The 24,354-nt window shown below is 42.1% G+C and overlaps 3 protein-coding genes across 4 annotated transcripts; 1 reads left to right on the plus strand and 2 right to left on the minus strand.

Moving 5' to 3' along the window:
- Nucleotides 1-1,363: 1,363 nt before the first annotated feature.
- Nucleotides 1,364-1,977, minus strand: LOC131879034 (uncharacterized). Its single transcript, XM_059225226.1, has 2 exons — nucleotides 1,843-1,977; nucleotides 1,364-1,712 (listed from the first exon to the last, which is right to left on the minus strand). Exons 1-2 carry the CDS (start codon nucleotides 1,960-1,962, stop codon nucleotides 1,518-1,520), a joined length of 315 nt encoding a protein of 104 aa, XP_059081209.1. The 5' UTR covers nucleotides 1,963-1,977; the 3' UTR covers nucleotides 1,364-1,517.
- Nucleotides 1,978-2,142: 165 nt separating this feature from the next.
- Nucleotides 2,143-14,769, minus strand: LOC131879032 (homer protein homolog 2-like). 2 transcript variants are annotated; one of them, XM_059225224.1, is made up of 8 exons: nucleotides 13,965-14,769; nucleotides 6,696-6,852; nucleotides 5,235-5,366; nucleotides 3,946-4,254; nucleotides 3,746-3,864; nucleotides 3,292-3,473; nucleotides 2,894-3,075; nucleotides 2,143-2,751 (listed from the first exon to the last, which is right to left on the minus strand). In XM_059225224.1, the coding sequence occupies exons 1-8, from the start codon at nucleotides 13,988-13,990 to the stop codon at nucleotides 2,566-2,568; spliced, it is 1,293 nt and encodes a 430-aa protein (XP_059081207.1). In that variant the 5' UTR covers nucleotides 13,991-14,769; the 3' UTR covers nucleotides 2,143-2,565. The 2 variants fall into 2 exon arrangements, with proteins under 2 accessions (XP_059081207.1, XP_059081206.1); XM_059225223.1 differs by lacking the exon at nucleotides 13,965-14,769 and adding an exon at nucleotides 7,673-8,058.
- A 1,122-nt stretch (nucleotides 14,770-15,891) lies between these two features.
- On the plus strand, nucleotides 15,892-17,093 carry LOC131879033 (presenilin-associated rhomboid-like protein, mitochondrial). The gene has a single exon (XM_059225225.1). It carries the CDS (start codon nucleotides 15,920-15,922, stop codon nucleotides 17,030-17,032), a length of 1,113 nt encoding a protein of 370 aa, XP_059081208.1. The 5' UTR covers nucleotides 15,892-15,919; the 3' UTR covers nucleotides 17,033-17,093.
- The last annotated feature ends 7,261 nt before the right edge of the window (nucleotides 17,094-24,354 follow it).

The following is a 24,354-nucleotide window of genomic DNA, read 5'->3' on the forward strand; positions in this document are numbered from 1 at the left end:
CGAAACGACATGTTAGAGTTTGGATGGCGGATGTGTGACTGATTGATGATGAGTTGTTAAAAAAACGCTATTAGCTCGTCTTTGTTTCAATTTTGAGGTGGTCTTGAAGCTCGAAGAGGAGGCCATAGCTCACAATAATTATTAACAAGCTAACTGATTGCAGGGTCTGGTGTTCAAATGCCGAAATGTCCAGCACATTTTAAGGCATTTGACCGGGAATGGATTCAGATGAGCGTTGGAACCAAGTTAGTACGTTGACTTTAAACCAGTCTGGATCAACTTCCGCCTCGAGTTTTGATCTACCTATTTTGAGAAGCCTGCCCGTTTTTTCGGAGTTGGACGCCATTGAAGTTCATTGGATCGGTGGACTACGTCAAGAGCCTCTCGATATACGGACAAGTGTGCCTACATCTATCTAGATGGACTGCTCGCTCCATTGACAACTTGGCACTTTTGAAGTCCACCAAGCCCATCTTTGAACACACACAAGACTTGTCAAAGTGGCTTGAGATCAAATATATGACTTCTGGCTAACGAATCTGACAACTGGCCAGGGAAGGGGTATGCAATGAATCAAGTGCTATTGTCAATAAACGAGGCATGGCTTTTCAAGAAGCAAATCCACATCTTTGTAAAGGTTACTCTGGATGCCATTTTTACGGAATGATGTGACACGGCTTGCTTACAATGCTTAGCCATTCCCGGCTCCCGTTTTGCATCACCGAATAGGTTTTAATCAAGGTGCGGAAGTGAGGAAAGAACTTCTCCCACAAAAAGCGTCTTGGAAATTGAAATGGCTGTTTCCGGCATGAAACGGGAAATGCTTGCTCGTTAGATATACGACCTAGAGACAAAGTTCAATCCAGGGGGGACAGGCAGCTTGAGGTTGGGTGAGTCAGGTTGTCAAATTCTTCCGTCCTTTGCTCTCTTGGGCTCTCTACTCACTAATTCCATCAAATGTTGTAAAAGGACCTAGACCAACCAGGAAAATACTTTTTAAAAGGAACACGGAAGTTTTTCGTATTGCTTATAAATTAGTTGGAACTCCAATGCTCCCCAGACGGTTCTGGGTTCTCATCACCGACTCAATTTGCTTGACAGTTTTTCTGTCTTTTTTCGGGATGACTTCTGGAAGAGGTTCCCTCAGTTATTAGATCGGTTGATTGAGAGTGATCTTGTATTTTAGGCTTGGAATTAGATTTTCCTTAAACTTCTTCAAGGTGTGTGTCTACCATATTTCTTTAAAAGCAAGATCAACAAATGGTTCAGACCTAGACTTTAAAGGTGCTTAACCCTCGTTACCTTTTAATCTTTTTTAACGGAATTCAATGACAATCTCAAAAGAAAAAAATAGACTGATCGCTTTGCTTTTCGTATTTATTTTTCAATCTAGGGGACAATCCCAGTCCAAGAAAGCCATGATCTGGCTGGCTGCGAGAGGAAGGATGAGAAACTTGAAAGAGGTCTTGTGAGTGAGGCTGATTGGCTAGGCTTTGACGATGGTAGGATCATCATCATCATCGTTGCCACCAGAACTGTCGACGCTTGAAGAAATCCTCCACTTTCTTGTCCGTGGTGCAATTCTCACACACACAAATCCTCCGGATCTTGTCCTTCAACTCCTTGACGTTCCTCATGGCGAATCGAGCGTCCGAGAATCTTCCCACAAAGGTTCGAAAATTGGAATCCAATCTGACCCCGCTCACTGCAATCTAGAACAAACCAAAATCACTCTTTCACTCCTTCATCTACAAAGCCACCGAATCGAACTCAAATAGTTCTATGAAGCACCGGTTGAATAACTAAAATATTGTATGTATTGTGTGAAACCATGAAACTTACGTCCAATGGTTGCCTGAGCTGAGACCAAGGCAGAATGTTATGCGTCACACTCCAGTTGGAATGGAATGGGCAGCCAGCCCTCCCCAATAACAGTTTGCCAGTTTGAACCGGCGGGCCCATGCGTGAGTAGGCCTTGAGAATCAGGGTTGTGCTCGCCCATACTGTACCACTCATGGATGGTCGCACTTGAACGAGATTCCCTGTATAACCTTGGATGAGTAAAAAAGATGTACCTACGAAATTTGGCGGCAAAAAAAGAGATTGGAGCCAACAATAGGTATAACAAATGAGACTCGAGCGTGAGTGTTTCGAACATTAGCGTTTTATTTAACTATTATTATGGAAATGAAATTGTTCCATGGTTTGAAGAGCCACAAATTGGAAGCATACTAGTGCTCGCAAGACAAGACAAGATTATTCGCATGTTTATTGTTATTAACAATATTTGAGACTCGACGTTTGCTGTTTGGCGACCAAATTTTCATCTAACTTTCTGGCATGTAACAAAATAGGGTTGGTTTCTTTCGCTTCTCGTTCAGATATGATGACAGAATGACTTTCCAAGAAACATATTGGAAAAAAAAGTTGGGCTCGGGATTGGGGGATGCGAGACGAGATTCACTACTAGGGAAGAGGAGGGGGAAATGGTAATTGACACTGTTACTGGTATTGAGAGAAAGATAGAACTCATTGGGTTCCTTCCGAGATTCAAGCGCTTGGAGTTTAGGTGTTGAGAACAGCAGTCAACTCATTGTGAAGTTCTCCTAAGGAATGCAAATGATCTCCAAATTGACGATTGATCGCATCGAGCACCTTCCGTTGCTGCTCTTGGGCATCCAACGAGGTGTCCAATTGAGATTGTATCTTGTCGAGTGTCTTCTTCAAATTGTCGTTCTCCATTTGAAGAGCCTAGAAGAAAAGAAAAACGCTTTTAACGTCCTGCTATCGGGAAAGTAGACATGACGTGGACGGTGAAAAGAAACTAAACCAAAACAAGGCGCGTAATATGAAGCAAAGGAATGTTAACGAGAGTACGTGCAATAATGCTCACCTTAATCGTTTCGCCATCCTCACTACCTCCACCGCCTCCGTTGGTCTGATTTTGACCCTGCATCATGCTTTGGTCTTTGAGAACCTTGACCTCTTCGTCGCGGTCCCGGAGATCACCTTCCAATTCATCAATGCGGGATTTCAGGTTGCGGAGCTCTCCCATAACATTAAAATCACAATTTCCTGTATCAAAAGAAAATGTTCACCATTCAAATAGAACGAAGAATGTAATCTAACTCAAATCGTTTGTCATGATCTTCGCCACAATATACGCCACATTCCAATTTCAATATGCAACCTTATTGCAGTAAATGGCAAGGGTCCAATCTACTTGAAACTTCTGACTCCCTCTTTGGCCAAAATGCTAATATTCGTAGCTGTGGATTTTCATCATTTTACCTCGACCGGCCTCCAGCTCGATTAGTCCCACTTTGAGTCTTGTGTTCTCTTCTTTGTAAGAATGAAGTTGGCGTTTCCACTCTTCAACGTTGGCTGTGGATTCTTGGAGAGCCGAGGTTAACCGCGCATTGTTGTTCTTCAAAGTGGATAATTCTACTTCCCATTTCTTGGCATTAGCCGAGCTAAAAGAAGACAAATTCAATCAGACTATGCGAGTAGTATCAGGGACGAGGTGGTGCAGAAGGAAAAGCAGAAGAGGACGAAGGTGTCTTTAATTTTCGCCAAAGCCGGCAAAAGCTAGTTGAGAAGCTCTCGAAGGTCTCAATAGAGAGACAGAAGTGAGGGCCTTTAATTTGGAGCCATGTCTTAATTGAATCAACGTCTTTGAAACGAAGGACTTGTTTCCAGACTGAACAAGAAAAGCACAAGTCGGGCGAAGAATGGACACCCTTACCTTTGAGCCAAGGCCAACTTGAGGCGATCGTTTTCATATTTCAGTTGGGCCTCCCCAGATAAGGGTGGATTGGGGGCTTGAGCTTTGTCCATGACACTCTTCTTGGGACTATCATGACCCTGAAATAAGATTATTAAAGTTGAGAAGAGTGAAAACAGGGATCCACCCGGACAACAATACACCCGCCCATGGCTTATTACCGGTTGCATGCCTGACAAACTTGGGCTCCGCCCGTGAACATTGGGTGCGCTGATTTGCGTTTTGAGAATATTGGAATTTTGGATCTCGTTCTGATTGGTCAGCATGTCGGTGGGACCGGGGGGTCCGGCTTGGTTGTCCGTGGCGTAGTCGCCCTTGTTCCGACTGACGATAGGCGATGCATTGGCTGAACTGGAATTCACGGAGGTCGGAGTGGTTCCATTGGGTTTGGGCACACCCGGAGCGGAGGCGGCCGAGGCCACGGGAGTGTTCCGTGTGGCTTCTTTGACCTCATTGAACTTTTCAATGAACTAGAGAGGAGACGGAAAAGAAAAGAAAACATTCAATTAACAACCACACAAAGAGGCTCTGAGGGGCCCTTGCCTTCTCACAATGGACAGCTAATTAAGGATGGTTGTTGGCCACGGTCAAAGTTGTTGGCCTGATTCTCGACAAAAGAACGGAAAGGCGCTATTAGGACGACCATCACCTAACCTGGTAGTTTCCCTTTCCATTTCGGCGCAAGAGAGGACCATCATTTCAAATCGCTTGGTTTGCTCTCTGCTTCAAACACAGTACAGGGTCAAAATTAGCTATTCCGCATCCAATTGCATTCGCCAGCGCGTTTCAATTTGTGGCATCGTGCATTTTTTTCCCCTTTCTCAGTTTTAAGACAAGCTTTTAAAGTATATTGGGTTGTAGCAGGCACAAACCATCCGGTGCAGTTCCATAAAAAGCGTCTTGTTGTGCATTCACTTGTGGGACTGATCCTTACAAAGACTTGAGCGGATGGATGGTCGTTGTCGTCGTCGTGTCGAGCGTACCAAGATCCCGTTGACCTTGGATGTTCCTTGTTGGATCTCATTTGACTCAACAGGACAGGGGGAAACCAGGAGACAATGCGCACATTTATATCCTGCAGTGTACGTCACTGGATTTACAGATGTCGGACTAACTGCCGAAAGAAGTACACCTAGGGGATTGAATGCCCAAGGCGAATAAAAGTGCCAGCTTCAGTTGTGCTAGATTTCCTAATTGCATCCATTTCAAGCTTTCTAATGTTCGAAAATAATTCCATTTCAATTCAGGGAAGCCAGCACTAACACAGTACATACATACGTGCACGAGTATAGTGACGTTTGGATTAATATCCTCGCTGCTAATAGAAATAATATTGGTTCTCTCGGGAAATGTCATTTCACTGAGCCATGCGGATTTTTTTTTGCTCTGACAACAAAAAGAGAACCCATGGACAAGGGAAAACGAACTAAAGAAAACCTTTCATCCATACCTTATTGAGTTCCGACTCCGAAGAGAATCCCAATCCGTAGACGGTGTTGGCACGTACGTCGGACCATTGTCCAAATTTCTGTGATGTTTTCGTGAATGTCATGTTCGGCGTGATTGTAGAATTTATGACGGCCTGGAAAAAAAAAAGAATGAGGTAACGAAAAAGGGGCAAAACGGCAATGGCCTTCACAAAAATATCGTCAAGAGACTCGAGGTGAGAGAATTATTGGGAAAAAATCGTTTCAATGGGGAACATGGAACACGAAACGTATGGGTCCTGAAGTGGCCTCTCCATCGAGTGATTATCGAAAGATAGAGACAAAGGCGGAATGAGGGGGAAATATTGATAACTTTTTCGGAAATGGTAAGTCCATACTAGATCCTCTTTGGGATGTGCTGGGTAAAGCCTGGATTATATCGCTAGGCTGGATCCGAACCACAAAGACTTTTTACAACTGTGATAAAGGACTTCCGTTGATCATACCCGCTCCTCATCCCATATCTCGAACAGTTTGTAAATGTCTTTGTTCAAGATCTAATGTACATTTATTATGGATGGAGGATATGAGCTCCTGTAAGTAGAAACGATGGTAACCACGACTTCTGACAAAGACATCGACAGTTAGCTACAAATAGACAAACACTGAGGCCTTGTCAAAACATTCTCAAGATGAAAGAAATGGACTCAACACCACTCATACATAAAAACAGAACTTGGTTGATAAATGAACAAAACCGAGTAAGAAAGAATCTTAATACATTTTTTTAAAAGGTTGCCAACCACGGTTCGTTCAAGACACTATCCGGTAGGTTTGGTCTGTTCAGCTCGTTAGCAGAGGGCGTTATCTCTGCCTAATGGAACGATTAATTGTGATCGTTTTATGTTAGAGCTGTACCAGCCACAGCTTACGTCAAAGATTACTAGTCGAAAAAAACCAAGTAATTCAAATCATTACAAAGATACAGAAGACAAAAAATAAATTCAATACTTTTGGTTTCACGCTGCATTCCAATGTCAAGAAGATATTTTAAGGAACTGCTTTATACCACTCCCAGTTTTTATCAAAACTTGCCAAAAAATGTCTCGGCTGACTGGGTCATTATCATTGGGATAGCGAAGCAAGCGTTCAATATCATATTGTGTTTAAGCGACAAATCAAAAAGTGACATCCAAAGTCTTAGGAATCCAGTTGAAACAAAACTAACAACACTTTCAGTTACTTGAAACTAAATAAAGATGATCACATCACTTTGTTCAAAATCTTCAAAAGCATTACCCCAGTGGGCTAAAAGAATTTAGAATCAACTTAAATAGTGAGAAAACTACCAAGTAAATGTTTGCTTTCCTCCAAATTTGTTCGAACCACTTCAAAACAAACATTCGCTCAGAAACGCCAAGTGTTTCCAACTTCACGTTTTCTCCTAAAAGGATTGCTAAAGGATCCCAAAAATCATCCAATACCTTCGTTCCCTCCACCGATATTATTCTATAGAGTCCTCGTGACGAATCGTAGAAGAAAGACACATTGACAGCTGATGAGGAGGCCGAGATCCAGGAACGTTTGGTCTTTGGGTCAATGTGGAACACATGGGCCTTGCAAGTGAAAATAGGCTGTTCCCTGGAAGAGAAACAAAGACGAACATGTTATAGAAAGGGGTTCCAATCACACATGTTTACGCATATTCCCAACAATACTGCAATGTCATGTATGAATATCTTCCCAATGATAAAGGGATAGGTTTCCCCAGGATTCCTAGCCAATAATCTATCAGTGCTGGAATTCGATTTTTCAAAACGCTCGTTTGGTGATTCACAACATTTAGCAGAAAACACTAGGTCATCCGGCTTTTGAACTCCTTCAAATGATTCTAAGGACCTTATATATAGTGGAGTACCTCCTTCCTTCGTAATAGAAAAGGGGATATTTCTGAGCCAATGGGAAGCAATAAGTCATAGGAATAGATGGATGCTATTGTTGTGATATCTTAAAAAGATTCAGTCTATCTTCAACGATATCAAATGTAGTGACTCATTGATTTTTGATCCAGAGCAATACGTGCCTGACCCTGTATTGATTTTTCTCCCAACACACACAAACACAAAAACCTCAGTTACCACATGCAATATGTCATGACATCAATGCACACCATCCGATAGCTCACAAATATTTACTTCAAGCCAAAGCTCTACCATTTCTTTTGAGTCCGTGTTATGCTGTTATTCAATCATGTGGATCAGTTTGAATGTGGGAGGAAAGGAGCAAAATCGTTATGGAAATCACGGTTGATCTAAGACGAACCCATCAAAGGGAAAGTTTGTCAAGTCATTCAATCCATTACTTGGAATTATTCCTACCATTCCCTGGAAAAGTTACCAGCTACCATAGCGAGCATTGCCGTCCTGGTGCTCCCCTCCCTCAAATCAAGGCCAAAGCTTACCCTGTTCTCACTTCTGACGTGGACGTTCTCATTTCCACACGTGATAAGAATAAAACCTATCTTCCAAGGGGCTCGTGACTCGAGGTGTTTCTAACACCGTGTTCTTCTCTCCCAAGATACAAACAAATAACAGATGAGAACCAAAGGGTTACGCACGATGGACCAATTGAAGTTCACGTCAGTCTGGATTATACTTGGTTGAATGCATTCGACGTTTCCATTCCGAGCACATAAACCTCATTTTCTGGCCATTTTTGTGTTGGAAAAAATACCCGCTCCTCTCCAAAGTGCACTTACTAAAATAAACAAAGATAAGAAGACGAGCAAGTCCGGGTTGTTGGATTTTCCCCTTGCTCATGCATCTCTCAATCACTGTTCCATGTTTTCCTGCTCAAAAGTCTGCCTTAAGCGTGGTCCAATACAAATATATGACGAATGACGTTGTCCAATTTTGACTGCATGCACAATATTTCAGACAATGTCATTATGCATCGGTTTGAAACAAGCTGGAACAAGCTGGAACATGGCTGAACAACTGTCTCAAGTCCCTCTACCTGATATATTCACGTATTTTCCAAGTGGAACAATTCCAAGGCTCTTGAAAATGTAGAGCAGTTGCAACATTTCATGCAATGTTTCATTGGCCTAAAAGGTCTGGGAACTAAGTTAATTCAAAGTTTAAAGATAAATTTCCGAATTCTGAAAGTTCTTGACTGGGGTTGGATCTTGGAAGTTGTCTATGGATCATTTTATAATCCTCGTTTCCATGTTCCAAAGCCTTTGATTAAAATTTGACACACCCAAGAAGACGTCCACTCATCCATTGCCTGTTGAGACCCTGAACATGAAGTAATGGAAGTCGACAACCGTCAATCTGTCGGGATTGAAATATTTGGAGAGAGCTAGCTACTAGCCCTTCTATTTCAAGAGGCATGTTGTCCATCAATTTTCAGGACGTGCTAGGTCTGATCCAAGAACTCAAGCTGCATGGAACAGATGAGATCTAAAGGCTGAATTGAAACCAACATCAAAAAGGCTCAACCATGCATACCCAAAAAAGGGGAATGCAAGCTTGAGGTTACGTGATGTTTTTTCCCCCGAATCTAGAAGATGTTGGAACTCGGTGACTGGGCTAAATCTTCAAAAGTACGGTTGTGTGCTCTTCTCCCAGATAGATAACGGTTTTGTGGTCACATTAGCGAGAAGAGAAGAGCCAGGACAGCTCTTGGTAGTCACTTTCATTCCCTAGCCTTTGTTGCTCTTTCAAGTGTTTTGACCCAACTAAATGGAACCATCTGCGTAAAGAGAATACCACACAATGATGGTAAGTATGCCCTTTTGGCGGCATTCCATTGTTTGATGGCGTAGCAATAAACCCCCACGCCCAAAGATATGGATTCAAATTTGCCCTTGAAACTAATGGGCCTATAAAATTGTAACCACATGTGAGCCATGGCTATATATGGCATACTGCTTGTCTGAAGCCTTTAATTTCCAGAATTCCTTGCTTTTCCCATTGTCAAGGGAGCTCTAGTTGTACTTGTACCGTTCAGATAAAGAAGTATCGAACTTTTGCAACAAATTGCGGGCTCTGATTCATTTTGCAGGTCCATTGAATATTTTTTTAAAAAGACATTTCGTCCAAAGGATCTGTAATGAGGCAGCCATGCTATCTAAATTGCCATACATCACAACTTCAAAACCATTTGTTTATGCTCCAAGTTCAGAGTGGTTTTGCGCGGTAGTTATAGTTCCACCATAAATATGAACCCATTACGGGATGGATCCTTCAAGCTACAAATGATCCAAGTAAAAGGAACGGAAAAAGGGGACGAAAAGTGGTGCCCGTATTTGAGCTCTTCTGACAAACCTGGAAACTTACATTAGAGGCCACTTTGGACCCTTCCCTCTCTAACGACATTGTTCCACGTGAAGAAATTGGATCCAATCCCAGGGGGTTCTTGGAACTTAAAACCCTCAAATGGAGATTGGGTCACAATGGACCCAGGTGCTGTGACAGCAAAAAAAACATGAAGAGGCGAATTCAACCACTCACAGCCCAAAATATCATGTTCAGGGCAAAAGAGTTGTTTCAGATTGCAGGATCCGTCACAACTCCATTTTGGGGGAGGGCACTTCCAAACTTTGGGGAACTAAACATTGGGTAGATAAAAATTACAACACTCTCGAGTAGAACGAATGCAGCACCAAGTAAAGTATTCCCATGGTTTGTGGTAAAACTCGGAGATATTATGCACTTTCAGTCAAGGGATGAACGAATGTCCACAACTTGGGCAATGTTGGATTGTTTTTGCTCTTTGATTGGCTGGAGACGGAACGTTTGTTTGGCTCGCATCGCTGGATTCGGGCTCACATTCTGGAGCCTGGGGTTAGAGTAAAGAAACTGCGGGGGATTCCTTCAAACCAGTATGTAGTATGCACGTGTATCTCACTAGGCCATTGTTCTCGCTCATACTAAAAAGAAAGAGCTATTCCTTCAACCTTGACACTCTTGATAAACATTCATCTGGGACGGATTATTCCCAAGCCATATTCCATTGCCTCGGAAGCTACTTTTCCTCTCGTCCGAACTTGCTTGCACCTTCCAGATGACGCACGCCAAAAGTACGTAGGACCTTCTTGCTGCCCAAGAGGTTGTTTCCAATAGCTTTGGATGGCCAAGAAACTTGTTCCAATTCTTGCTTGCATTCGTGCCTGCCAAAATAGACTACAGAAATTGTTTATGTTAGAGTGTTTCTCACGATCATTCCTGACGGGGACCATAAATTACTACAGGAAAGTGAAGAAAACGAAGAAAAAAGGAACGTGGAACAGAGTTGATCTGTCTTGACGGTTTGATGTTTGTTGAACAAAGGTCTTGTGCAAACTTTGGCCGGCTTGTAAAAGTAGTAAAGAGTCAAGTGGGTGGAGAGGACCACAGAATGCGACGATGAGGTTGCCCTCTTGAGTCAGGGTCTTTAAAGCACACATGCGCTTGAGTGGGCCATCTTTTACAACCTCGATGTTTGATGTAAACGATGTTAGGAGCGTTCCTCGCGTCTCAAAACAGCAATAAATCATACGATAGCTCCGTTTCATAACAAATGAAGGTGCGAACGGGTAAAGCAATTCAAACCTTGGAAAAGTAGGCGCACCTATGACTATGAAACATGAAGGCACAGACAGCGTTATCATTTCGCTTCAAGGCTACGGACAGGCAACCCTGCACTACTACATACATATCGTAGTCCAGATCAATACCCTTTTTCACAGATCAAACAAAGGCATAACACACGATCAGACGATGTTTATTCGAATCCAACGTCTTGGCCGACTTTGACTCTAAAAGACATTAAGTCGGGGCCACCAAAGGAGCCTGGCGAAAGTGTCCATTGCCGAAAATTCGGGGTTTTTGGATTAAGGAACAAGGTCGAGGGCGCATTTGGAATGTCTTGAATGAGTCCTCGCTCCCATCTTTAGATGTAAGCCTAGGTCAAAATTTCAACAAGTTCTTACTAAAGTTTGGGAAAGTCCCCTTCGAAAGTTTGTGAGAAAGTCACGATCGTATCCGTAAAGGCAATTGTCATAAAGGCGAAGTGCATGCGAGCGTTTCATTTCTATCCATACATGTATGTAGTAAGTTGAGTCCGTACAACGTGAAAATCGAGCTTCCTAGAAACCATGAGAGGCTTCATATCAAGAGGATTATGAAGATAATGAAGAACCGAAACAAAAAGAAGCATTTCTTGTCAAGCTAACAGATGAGTCAGTCCTCGAGGATGGGGATTTTCATGCTTCATTTACTAGCTGTGTCAAGAACCAAGCTATAGAGAGAAGTCTTGGAAAAGAGCCTTTCAAAAGCAGCTCCGACAACTCGATTGAGGTTTGCCGGAGACGACGACTTCTCAAGTTTCTTGGAAAATCTCTTCATTTAGACCTCACTATGATTAAGGAAGACAAGCATTTCGCTGATTAGGCCGTTTACAATGAAAAAAGAGCATGTTGCACGTGATGTGCCTACTCACTCGCTCATTTCATTTTTTTTTCAAGATGCAATGCCACATGCCACACTTTCGATAGTGCCTAGCCGTTTCTTTCACAATTTCATGTTGAAGAAAAATATGTGGTGATGGAGTGAAGTAAAATATTGATATCGGCATTACAAATCATGTTTGATCTTTGAGTACTGAGGATGTTGAAAACCCAATATCGTTCAAGTAAGAGTACACGTGGGCATTTCAAATGAAAAGGCTCAACGCTTCATTTCCTCAGCACTTTGCTCAGTGATAACACACTCGGCAGGATTTGCCAAGTTTGAAAAAGAACAGAGGGCAGAATGTTGTTGCCCACACTCCGTGGGGGTTAAACACTGTCCAGGTATTCATGAATGACCAAGTAGGTTAAATCTGGAAGATGATGAGATCGAGCGGTTAGCCTTGGAACTGACTCCAAAGGAGTAATGACCATTTGAATATTTAGGTTTCGGCTTAAGTAATTCAGGTCGATTCTCGAGAATTGCAACTTCTTAGTTGAAATCTACATACCTCGAACAAACAACAAACTAGCATGAACAGCAGCTTTCGAATGAAAATGGAGGCATTGAGAGGTTCAGTCTCCAGCTCCGTGACAAACAAGTCTGACTTAAGAAACACACGTTCAAATGGTAAAGCATTCAAAGGAGAATAGATTTAATCCCGAAAACAAGAAGTTGGATGGAGCTGGTTAAATTATTTCTTAATTGGATTCTTGGCAACTGAATATTCACCTTCGCATGTCAAAGAGCTCACAGGTTAGCCGCTAGGGGCGACACCAACTTTACCAAAAAGTTTGGGTCGAGGAAAGCTTGCTCGTCATGCAAATTGCATGATTTTAGAGAATGCATTTCCCCGGGTCATCAAGGGACAATGAGGTCTATTCGGTCATAAATGAAGATGGAAAAGTTTTTGGATACCGGAGAAGTATTTTCTGATCTGTCCTTGAGGATGTGTAAATGCGAGGAAGATTGACATAAGCTCTCAAACGGTGAAAATAGTCTCCTTCCGATTGAACCGATAAGCTACGTCGGAAGGTGAGACCATTTGGGCTTAGGTAGAGATAAGGAGGAAAAAGACTACATGTTCAAAAACTCAATGTAGAGACGAGGAAAATCTATCAAAACATGTTTTATACAAGAGTGATCGGTGATTAAAATTTTAGTTTTGCATATTCGCCGCATCCATGAGAGCATCAAATCCAATTTGATACTCGTTCTCCGACTTCTAAATAAATGCTCCGATAGAGTAATGTGGACAAAAAAAATACACGCACATCATAGAGAACAATCGTTTTCTCATCAGAGAATAATTGAATGATTGATTAACTGATACTTGATAACCGCAGATAAGCATTTAGCAAAGAAAGAACATTTGTGCTTGAAACAAAATATGAAAGACATTGCTTTGTGTCCTAATCAGGGCTCTATTCTGATATTATGGGTCTGTAAAGTCTTGGCGTCATTTATTGGTCAAGTTGGAGGAAGAGCGAGCAAAAGAGAACCATTAAGACGATTGCGGTTGTTTTGCAACTCGCCATGTCTTAAAAATATAAGATCCCTGAAAGACAAGGAAGAGGAAAAATATCTACTTTTTTCTCTTCACTTTTTATGTATCCAATCAAATCAGCGAAGTGTTTATGTACAATATTTTCGATTGTCTAAGCCATTTCTTCTTCCTAAAGTGTTTTCACAATGTAGCTAGTAAATGTTAATACAAAATGCCATTGTTCAAATGTGTAACTCCGTCGAAACTGAAAACTTGTGAGAACATTTAATGGCAAGCTCGTAGCTGTCGAGAAACTACCGAGAGAAGCAAATATCCTTGCCGCCACAAGTGGAATGCAGTTCGTACACGTTCATCTACTTGAAGAACAAAAATAGTTGTGGTTTCGAAGCGTACATTTGCGAGGCATTAATGGTGGCATAGCTAGAAGGGAGATAATTGAAACTGGCACATGAATAGATCGATTTGGTGTCCGTTTTCCATAGATTCTTGGCAGAAGCTTTACCCCTTGATTATTTTCTCATCACTTTCTCTGACGGAGTCTTTCTTCAATTTTTCCTTCATTTTGTGTTTAAAAAAAACGAAAATCGCTAGGACACAGTTTCTCTTTGGCACCTTGGCAGAGAGTGAAATGAAAGAAAGTGTCATTGTTCTCCAAGACACCAGAAGCGTCCATCATATCGTCCAATTGAAATCACCCCCCTAGACTGACAACGATCGAGATGATTTAGAAAATTGCCGGAACATGCTCTTACCCCATGGCTGGTCTCTGTATGGTCATCGAAGCCAGGTCATAAGATGGTGGAGAACAAACAGAAAGGCCCACTCTTTGTCAAGCGGGTTGAATAGAGTTCGACCCTCTCACTGGTTCACTCACTAAACCGCTCACCGTAAGGACAATGAATATTAATTTGGTTTGTTATGGTCTGCCTTTTTATCTCCACACCCAAGAAAAGTTGACGACGAGGACGAAGAGGACGCGGATGATAATGACGACAAGACCCGGAGAGTCTCACACACACTGGAACTAGGAGAAGACGCGAGAGAGGTGGATAACGATGAGAGGAGGAGGAGGATGGCACCCGATGCCTGTTCCACCCCAGGATTGAGTCACCAATTGTGATGAGAGCGACCAAAAGGAGAGCCAACAACCGAGAGGAACAAGAAGAATAAGCAGAAGAGGCGGAGGACCATTCGGAGGCCGAGCACTGTTCGATGGTAAGAGCGACCGGGAGGAGAGGAAGGGAGGGAGGGAGGGATCCTTCTTGTTTCTTGTCCTCCTTCCCTTTCTTGCGACCTCAAGACTGTGGTAGCGGAGCCAGTAACTATGTAAGCAAAGCCAGCCAGCCTTCTATCCGCACCTCAGGGATCTCTCGCTACTTCAGTCCAACTCTACCCTACTCTACTGGACTACAAAACAATCCCTGTCAATGAGCAAGTGTGCCCTCGTCCTCCTGGCTTGGGCAGAGGTCCTCCCCGTCCTCCCTAAGAGCGATGACGGGTGCAGCTGAGCTGGCCTGCTCTAAAGCCAGTCGCCGAGAACAACCTCGCTGGCCTTCCAATTTCCAAGGAGGGGCCAAGGCACTCAGACATTGAGAAACTTTCAGCGGATCCGAGGGAACGCGAGAGGATAGGGATCAGTGTTGCGACAAGGAAAAAGACAAAAAAGCGCAGCATTTGAAAATGTCTGGTCATATTCACACCATTTAATGCTGAAACTCATGCTGCAGTGCATAGTTGATTCGTTTTTTGACCCTAGGTTTTCAGGCACAAGACGCTCAAATTGAAGACAGGTGGATAGGTCCTTTAATCTTTTTTCAAGTTTATTTCTGGCATGAAAACCTTCCGAATTAAATAGAGTGCTTCACATTTTTTTTTTCATGTGTTCTAGGTGCTGAAGGCATCAAAATGACGTATTTTTAGCTCGTTTGTTAAAACCGTCAGAAAAAGCAGAAAAGCGTCATTTACACTTTTTCCTCGCAAACTGAAATGATGAAGCGCAATATGTGGAGACTCTGACTGGGAGGAGGATGCCTCCCTAGCAGGTGGAAAGATCTGTCGGCCGCAATGGTGAATCAACTCTAGTACTAGCTGATACAAAACTATTCTTACTTGGAGCACACGAAAGTTGAAACACATGGTCCTAGTATTTCAGAGGGCTAAGGCTCGCCCGTTGAAGGAAGAAAAAACCCCAAGCGTCCAAGAAAATGAGCAAGGTGACGATTATCATTAATTATTATGGCCATGAAGATGGATGTTGTTCAATTGTAGCCCATTTTTTCAAGTAGATGTTCCTCTCAATACTATTTCAATTTTCTCTGAAACATATCGTTTTGGGGGATTTTGATGCGTTTATACGAGCCATTTTAACTTTTATGGGGCCCAGAGTAGGCTCTGATCCTCCACAATGGTCACTTTTCTTTGATGAAACCGGTCCGGCCGGTTCAGAGGTACCTGGGTGGGATTCGCTGTCGTTCCCTGTCCTCTCCTCTCCCCGGGAGATTTAAAGGGCCACAATATCTCATGCATTCTCAAAAGGGGATAACAATCACCAGTAGGTATCTTCAAATCAAACAGCAGACTCTATCATTTCCGATATATTCTTTTTCATTTCTAGTGGATTGCGGTACTGACCTTGCTCTTAGTTTCACATTCGATGTATTTCTCATGGCCTCCGTGTTACATTGCTGCGAGTTCGTGTAAAGTGTTGATGTTAGGTTGTCAACACGGTCTGGTACAATGCTATTCTGACCTCTTTCATCACATTTTTGTTAGTTCTCCATACACCATGACAGTGTTTAGTCGAATCCTGTCCAATTCAGGCCGACCATTGCTGTCCCAGTTCTCATCGCGTAGCCCATGGCCTTCTGGTTGGCGGCATTTCCGCCAGAAAGGCCGTCGAGGTCACGTGGGCAGCCAACCTATGGTCAGGCAGGAGACGTATGCGCCCGTGAATTGGTCGGTTTTAGCCAAGCCCGCGGCTTTCACTTTGGGTTTCAGCGCCACAGCCTTTGTGGGAGCCACCATTTGGCAATATGAGAATATGCGCAAAGAAAAAAAGGCCAGATTTGCGCCGGGCAAAGGCTGGTTTGGGCCTTATTGGGACAACTCTCCGGCCATGCCCAAAGCCGGCGGATTTCGGAATGAGCTCAACCGATGGTGGAATAATTTGAGTCCCGCTGACCTGTTGTTTGTGGGCATTTGTGCGGCCAATGTAGCCGTGTTTCTAGCCTGGCGGGTGCCCGCCCTTCAGCCCGTGATGCTGAAATATTTCTCGTGCAATCCAGCAGCAACATCCACTGTGTGTTTGCCCATGATTCTGAGTGTCTTCAGTCATAGTTCGTTCATTCACTTGGCAGCCAATATGTATGTGCTGCACGGGTTTATGAAGCACGGAGTCCAATTATTGGGACCCGAACAATTTCTGGCCGTTTACATGTCAGCCGGCGTGATTTCTAGCTTGGCCAGTATGGTATATAAGGTGGGTAGTGGTCGCATGGGATATTCATTGGGAGCGTCCGGAGCCATTTGTACCGTGTTGGGTATCTTTGGCACCATGTTCCCCAACGCGTTGATGCAAATCGTCTTTATTCCGGGAATTACATTCAGTGCCAGCTCGGCTATCAAGGGACTTATGGCCGTCGATACGGCTGGATTAGTGATGAATTGGCGGTTCTTCGATCATGCGGCTCATTTGGGCGGGATGGTCTTCGGCGTATGGTGGTGCTACTTTGGGAACAAACTGGTGTGGGAGAATCGTTTGCCCGTGATGCAATTGTGGCATGACATGTTCCGGGGAGGAGAGCCGCCCAGGTTTAATTAGAAAGTGAGACGTTTATTTATTGGTCCATTGAAAACTATTTAGAATAAATCATTGAACTTAATTGGCGTTACTTTAACAATCACCTTCTCGCAACCTCGAGAGGCCGTTAGAGGCAATGGCTTAAGTTAGAGGGCTAGTCACAAGCCCCGAGGCTTATGTGTTCGTCGGCACTTTAAGGGCTCTGTAAATTCTTCAGTGACATTTTCAGTACCTGGTCTAATTTCAGAGTTGCACGTGGTTGAATCATAGTGCAATAGGTTGATGAGATCCTGAATGCCAGCCGTCAAATTACGCTAATTTTTATGAGTGAAATGCTTTGGTCTCTATAGATAATTTACTATTATTGCATTTAAGTCCAGAAATAAGTCAGGCTGAATGAATCGAGGGATTCTGATAAGTCGAATCAATTCGCGCTTTTTCAGAGTCTGGAACACTTGACTCGATCTTGCACGAATAATTTCAATTTACTTAAGTTTTTCTATTTTGACCGAATACGTTGAAAAAAATTTGAAAACTGCGTAAACTCATGTTGGTAACCAAATTTGTTAATGGCACAACCTCCACTACGAAAAGGTGTGATCTTGATCATACTCATTCAAACAAAGCCTCGAAAAGCAGAAAACTAAACATTTTTCAACAGCTGTTTAATAGTACAAAAAGACTTGTGGGACTCATGTTCGATTCTTTGTTGCAACAACAAAGAGACTCGTGGTGACTCGACTCATATTTTTGATCTCGTTTATAGGCGTACAGTTCAACTGAGTAGTGGTCATTATTCTATCAAATCAATCCGCAATGTAGGACTTGTGAACTGATCCCTATTTAAAAGGAAAACTGCCAGAACTTTTTCAACGATAGAAATGCGCGTAAATCGATAGTGATAGGAATGAATGTGTTGTTTTAAAGGAAAGGTTCTGACCCACAATCAAACAATGGCTTTCTATTTATTGATACCACAAAAATATTCAAAGGAGGTTGATTTCCTTCAACTGATTATTACTTAATTAACATTTTGCCACCCGAAAGTGGTGTGACGTGACGTTCACTTATTTTTATTTTTTTTCTGTAATCATCAGTTGGTCTGAAACACCATTGTTTATTAATTAAGCCGAATTTGACGTTGTGATGGTCTTTCATCCCTGATTGGAATAGAGGTAGCAATCGAGTCTCTCTGAATGCTTATTCCAGGGGCTCTGCTACAACTGGACCACATTGACGAGTCTGGGATGGGGATTCAATTAGCCTTACCCATCCACTCATTCACCTACCTTTCGCACGTTGTCAACTCATCAGACCACACATCCCTTTGGTCTTGAAAAGGATGCTAATCAGATTACGGCCATGTTTTCCTTTCCCACCCTTCACCTTACGTGTAGTTAGCGAGAGAGAGCCTTCGACGGCCTTGATGAAAGGCCAACTATTCCATACTTTACCAAATCAGTCGTGTCATGTTGGTTTATGAAACTTCTCAAGGCTGCAAACTTGGAACGACATCATGATCTTGGGAATCTGTTTAAACAAGCAGCTATGACTCGTGAGAAATCATTTTCTTAACGAGTTTAGAAGCGAAATTTGGAATCTCATTTAAAGAAATGACTCGCTTACGGCTTTCAATCCCCGCCAGGTAATATATGGAAAACTTCACGGGTGCTTCATGGTCCGGAATCGAATCATCCCATCACAAACGAACCGGCGGTAGAATTAATGGGACTGTATTCTACAGGGTAAGACAGTGGTACTTGCACTCCAGGAAATAGGAAATGGATCATTTCCAAGATTTCACTCTCCAGGCCGTTTGCTTTTATTGGAGAATAACTAATCTGGGAAAGATTTATTATTGGGACAAACCCAAAATTTCCATTGAGAAGAAAACGTAGTAGGGAACAATCGTTATCATGTAAACCTGTAAATCTACCAAAAGTCCAATGCCAAATCTGTAGCAATAAAGAATAATATTACCGACGAAAAACTTTTTTGAGCGTAGGAGAAGAAAGTGGTTAGTGTAGTGCCTTAGTAAGAGGGAGGTCCCAGCTTCGATTCTCCTTCCCGAACTTTCACCCGAAAACTTTTCGACCCTAACCCGCACCAACAGACAGAGAACCCAGAGAACCAATCTGATACGAACGTGGCACTGTCTATCGGAATCATAAACGGCCAATGTGATGACTTGCTTCGCTGACCGGGCGGAGCACAACCTAGGACACTAGTACCACAATGACAAAAAGCGAATCGTCATATCAGATCTAATTACATTTGAAAAATTCCTCCTCCTAGATGAGGTGATAAGATCAACTTAGATTAACTCCAATTATGTTCCTTGGGCAAAAGAGCTTTGCCACACTTGTGTCGTTCTTTGATGTATTGAAACACGATGAAGAAAACAGCTTTGACCTTGACCTTGGTTTCTCTCTTGATTTTATCCAACGTTTTTCATTACATCGTATCCGTTCTGTCTTCACGTTAATGAAGTAACACTACCCTGAACGACGCAATTTTAATACGATCAAAAAAGTGATTCACTTACCTGACTGATTTGTTGAGACAAAAAAAGGCAAAATGGTTAAGATTACCGTGCACGTAATCTCCATCATATTGAAAGGCTTAAAGCGTCCAAAACGTCTTCAATATTAGATTAACTGTTTCCAACGAGAGCGTTACAATATGATCCTGGTAAGTAATTTCGCTAAATGTGGAACACAAGTAACAGCAAGTTCAAGGAAAAATTTAAATAAAATAGTCGAGCCCACTGAGATTATCTTCAAAATAATGGTGGGTCCAAAAATACCACCATGTACGTACTAAATAGAATAATACTTGAGTGATACTTCGAAAATTTACAACAACTAAATTGATTAGTGAAATAGAGGTGAAAATTCACACCAAGAAATGATTGAACATTTTTAAAGCTTTTATGTGATATTGTCTTGATTTGACCTTCGTCCTTGAAATTCAACCCTTGACGAAGTTCAACGCAAATACGGCAAAATCTTTTTTTAAATACTAATATCGCGCAACTCTCAAGAGCCAAGTCTTGATTTCTTTCATCGGTAAAGACTCAAATTTCAAGCGCATCTTCATGACGTTGTTGCAGATATTGTATAGAAATGGAATTAAACCATTGAAAGAGTTAAGGCCACGAGAATATCATCCAAATGGGCGCAGGATGACACGACATCCAAGAACCCCCAAGGGGAAGTATGACAGCCAAAACAGTTTTGACTTTTGTCGAGAATCAGAGAATGCATGTTTTTACTCAACACGCTCCTCCTCCTCGGCAATTTTCATCACGTTACATTTTGGCTCTTGAAGAAGTGTTTCCTCAGTGTCAGCAGATTTCTACTTCTTAAGGCTTTCGCAAATGGGCGAAAAACTTGTGAGAAAATGTGGTATACTTTAGGTTTGATGGGCATGACAAGTCCGAAAAGTTTGCACAAATACCATTTAACTTTTGTCTCTTGGGCTCTGTGAGGTGACATTATTCCTATCTCGTTCGAGAACTCTTTAGACCAAAACAAAAGTATGAATCATACGTCACTTTCACTTTTACCAACGTTTTTGGGCAAGTAACCGGTACTAAAAAAAAACAAGGCTTTTGTTTGTTGAATGGGTCAATCCCTGAAGATGGGGAGACGATAAATGACGATATTTCTTCCTGGAAATAGGAAGGAATGTTGGGCCTCCGTCAAAAATCAAAAACCTTCGAATTCATCCATGTGACATGGTGAGCTGGTTACAAGCAGAACATCCACTTCAACGAGCACCAAAAGTGACTTATGACCGAAAAGCCTTCAAACCATTTTGGGAAAATTGCTTATGATTTGGTTCTTCAACTCTTTCATGTTTATTTGGCGCATCGATCAACAATTGTGACTCGGGCTCCTTCATTGTTAATTTGCTTCCCTCTAATATTAGTAGGGAATACGTAGGCCTTGTTGATCCTGTAGCATCTTTCAATTCAGACTTGGACCAATTTTTAGATAGCATTCCTGATCAACCCTACATTCAAGGACAAGCTCGGCCTGCCCACTTAAATTCGTTGGTGGACCAAATATCATCTAAAGATTGAAAGGTAATAAATAGACGAATTAGAACCTTTCATTTTAATAGTACTGGGGATTGCATTCCCTTTAGCGGTTAGAAAAGTCCGTGAAAAAACAAACCAAAAAGCTACATTAAGATTCCTGAACGAGAATGACCAGCCTTTATTGGTTTGAAGGACAACTCTCTTTTGGCGAAGTTCTTGCGATCAGCCTTGGATTGAGTGAGCATTGCAGTTAGATAACAAAGTACCTAAACTGTAACCATGTTCCTAAGTCCTGCCCCGAGGTCGTTTTGTTTTAAACTCTTACCTTGGAGTCAACCAATATGAAAATCCACAAACCAAAGTGTTAAGCGGATGCTCATTCTGGGTAACGTCCAAGCCTAAACTCAGAGGTACGAGCGTTTAAAAAACTCGTCTCCGGGACTATTAAGTCTCCCAGCAACGGAAAACGAAATCAAGAGTTACTTGAACAAATCTTACGGAAGAGTGATCAAACCACGATTATCTAATGACCAAGTACACACTTATCACGATGACCAATTGGTATTTCAGTCGAGTTCCATTGAATCAGTCTTTCGAGCCTATTACGCCAGCATCAAACCGTTGGTTGGGCCTCATAATTGGGGTGTGCTCGGCATTCATGCTGACTTGCTGACAGTCACTATTTGTGTCTCGGGTTTGACCTCATACCACGATTACTAATCAATGGATAGTCAACAAGTACTTACACTTGGGCCTGGCATTGACGCTGTATGTACATGGTTCGCCCAAGCTAATTGCCTACCTACAAAGATGTAAAGAGAAAGAAAGGAGGGAAGAAAGAGAACTAGCTGCACAGAAAGCTTAAGAGGTTGTGACCGTTGTGATCACGGTCACAATTTAGCACTGTAGTCCAAGAAGGAATATTGTATTCATAAGTTGGAACATGTATCATCAAATGAAGAAATCAGTGCGATTTTTGTCAGACGTTTTTTCAGCAATTAGGTGGAAGAGGCAAGTATTTGGACTGGACGGGTTAATTTGCGCCACAAGTTTTTCATCATTATCATCAAAACCAGTACCAGTCAGTCATAAATTTCAAACATGTGGCTTTAAGATTTGCTTCAATATCAAACATGCCATTAAGATGATATAGACCAAAAAAACTTTGAAAAGAGTTCTTCAAAAAAAAGCAAATCCGGATGGTGAAGCTCCAGCAAAATGTGTGGATTTCATTTTATGACCGTGTACATTTTATCCATTAAATGATATCAATCCTGACACAATTTGAGCTTGCTAATGGTTTACCTTGGCTCTCGGATGACTTTCATGGTAAGATATCCCTGGTCACACCGTGTGGATGGAACTCATTAGTCCAACTCGGGATGGAGCTCACGTAAAAATAAAAGAACCGCCTTGAAAGTTGCTCACGAATGACGGACCAAATAATTAGATGATTCAAATACTCCACAGGAGAGCCGCCTCGATTATTCACTGATGATGAATAATGAACCTGTGCGCTATGGTTTAAACTCCCGTCAACCGTGTTAATAATTTTGGAATTACAATTTCACGAGTTTATCAATCCATTTTGGAACTCCTGTAGAATGGCTGCCACTATTTCAATCAAAGAAACAATCAATTAAAATGCGAAAGGGGGAGGAATATATCTTTTTTGAGTCTTGACCCTGGTTCAAGCCAGTTATGGTAAGTTCTTAGAAAGCAGGTAAGTCAGGACTCGAAACAAAAGACACTACTTTCAACACCCCCCTAGATTTCGCCCTTTTTTGATGACGCACGCCCACGACCTTGGCGTTATCGGCTTGTTCACTTGTACGTTATTTTTCATTGTTGGTAAGCTATTTCTATTCATATTTTGCTTACTCTACAAACAACTTCAGAAAAGTTGAAAAGTAAATTCAGGATAACTTTACTAAACTTAGATGTAAACTCTAGCATATCTCTGCGAATTTCACAACGCATAGGTACAATTTAATTTGAAACTCTAGGACCAATTTTAAAACCACTGGTTTAATCAAGTCGAAGAGACGTTGCAAACCATTTCTCGGTACGATGAAAGACATATACAGTAAAATTGTGTTGACTTTTTGTGTTATGGAAGTGAAGAATGCGACGCAAACTTATTCATAGGATTGAATAAAAACGGAATTAGGTATTTCGACAAACACGATTGGAGAAAGAATAGTGTTCATGTGTCTAAATCATCCACAAAGCAAAAGTATCAAAATCAACCAAAATAATCCGCTCCTTTTGAACATTGATGTTCGGTTGTGTCTGGCATTCAAACCCCCAAAAAAAGCATTTTGTTTTTTGTTGCTCCCAAATGTTCATATAAAGATTTGCTTGAAAATGCTGAACAGGTCTGTCCGTTGTCCAGCCCTATATTCATAGCTTCTCACAATATGTCATCCCAAATTTGCTGTATGCTTCTCAAGAAAAGGAAAAACATGTCATCTCGCTCTTTTAAGTAACATACAATTTATCTCTTCGCCTTGTACCTGAGACTCATCTGGGCTTTGCGAGCTCCTAGAACTCGTGATATTGGTGGTACTCGACTAAAAGTAATGGAGTTCGGTTCCAAAACGGATCATGCACCAGCTAACTACCACCGTCTAAGGTCCCAACGGAATGAGTCTCGTCAAGTTCCAAATGGACCAGGAGAAATAAAGCTAATGAAAATGCAATGTTCCCGTTAATCCTACAATCAGAAGCAGCATCTTTATTTTCGACATCTATCCCAGGATTTTTGTACTTTCCAAACCAGGGTGACACAAAGAGCCTAAATCGCCGTTGTTTTTAACGCCAAGTCTCAGGAAGCTTGGGACAAACCTGTTATGTTTTGGAGAACATCATTTTTCTCGTTGGTTGTCCACCCTGTTCCATAATTCACCGGGCAAAGGGCGAGAAGTCTACCATTAATTCTCGAGTTGGGACTCTTATTTGACAAGTGGAATGGCTCGAAAAGCTTTCCAATACATGTTCCAGGCTGGCCAGGAATCCTTTTTTCCACATGATTACTCTGTGTCCAGTATTTTTCTGGACATAATCATGTCAAATAGGTTCATTTTAAGGATCCAGTCCTATAAGTTGCCGCTAGTCCTCACTTGCGTCTTAAATATGCGGTATGGCGGAACCAACCGGTCATTTTAACTAGTAATATTCAAGGACAAGAGGATCATCTAAATGATCCCACTGGTGTCTCAAAGCCAGATTCCGTTTTATAGCTTTGAAGCGTTCTTCGTGGGAACCTTTGAAGTCCTGACCTTTTCACTCTCCAAAT

The sequence above is a fragment of the Tigriopus californicus genome, chromosome 4 (assembly GCF_007210705.1).
Source record: "Tigriopus californicus strain San Diego chromosome 4, Tcal_SD_v2.1, whole genome shotgun sequence".
In the NCBI taxonomy this organism is placed as follows: Eukaryota; Metazoa; Arthropoda; class Copepoda; order Harpacticoida; family Harpacticidae; genus Tigriopus; species Tigriopus californicus.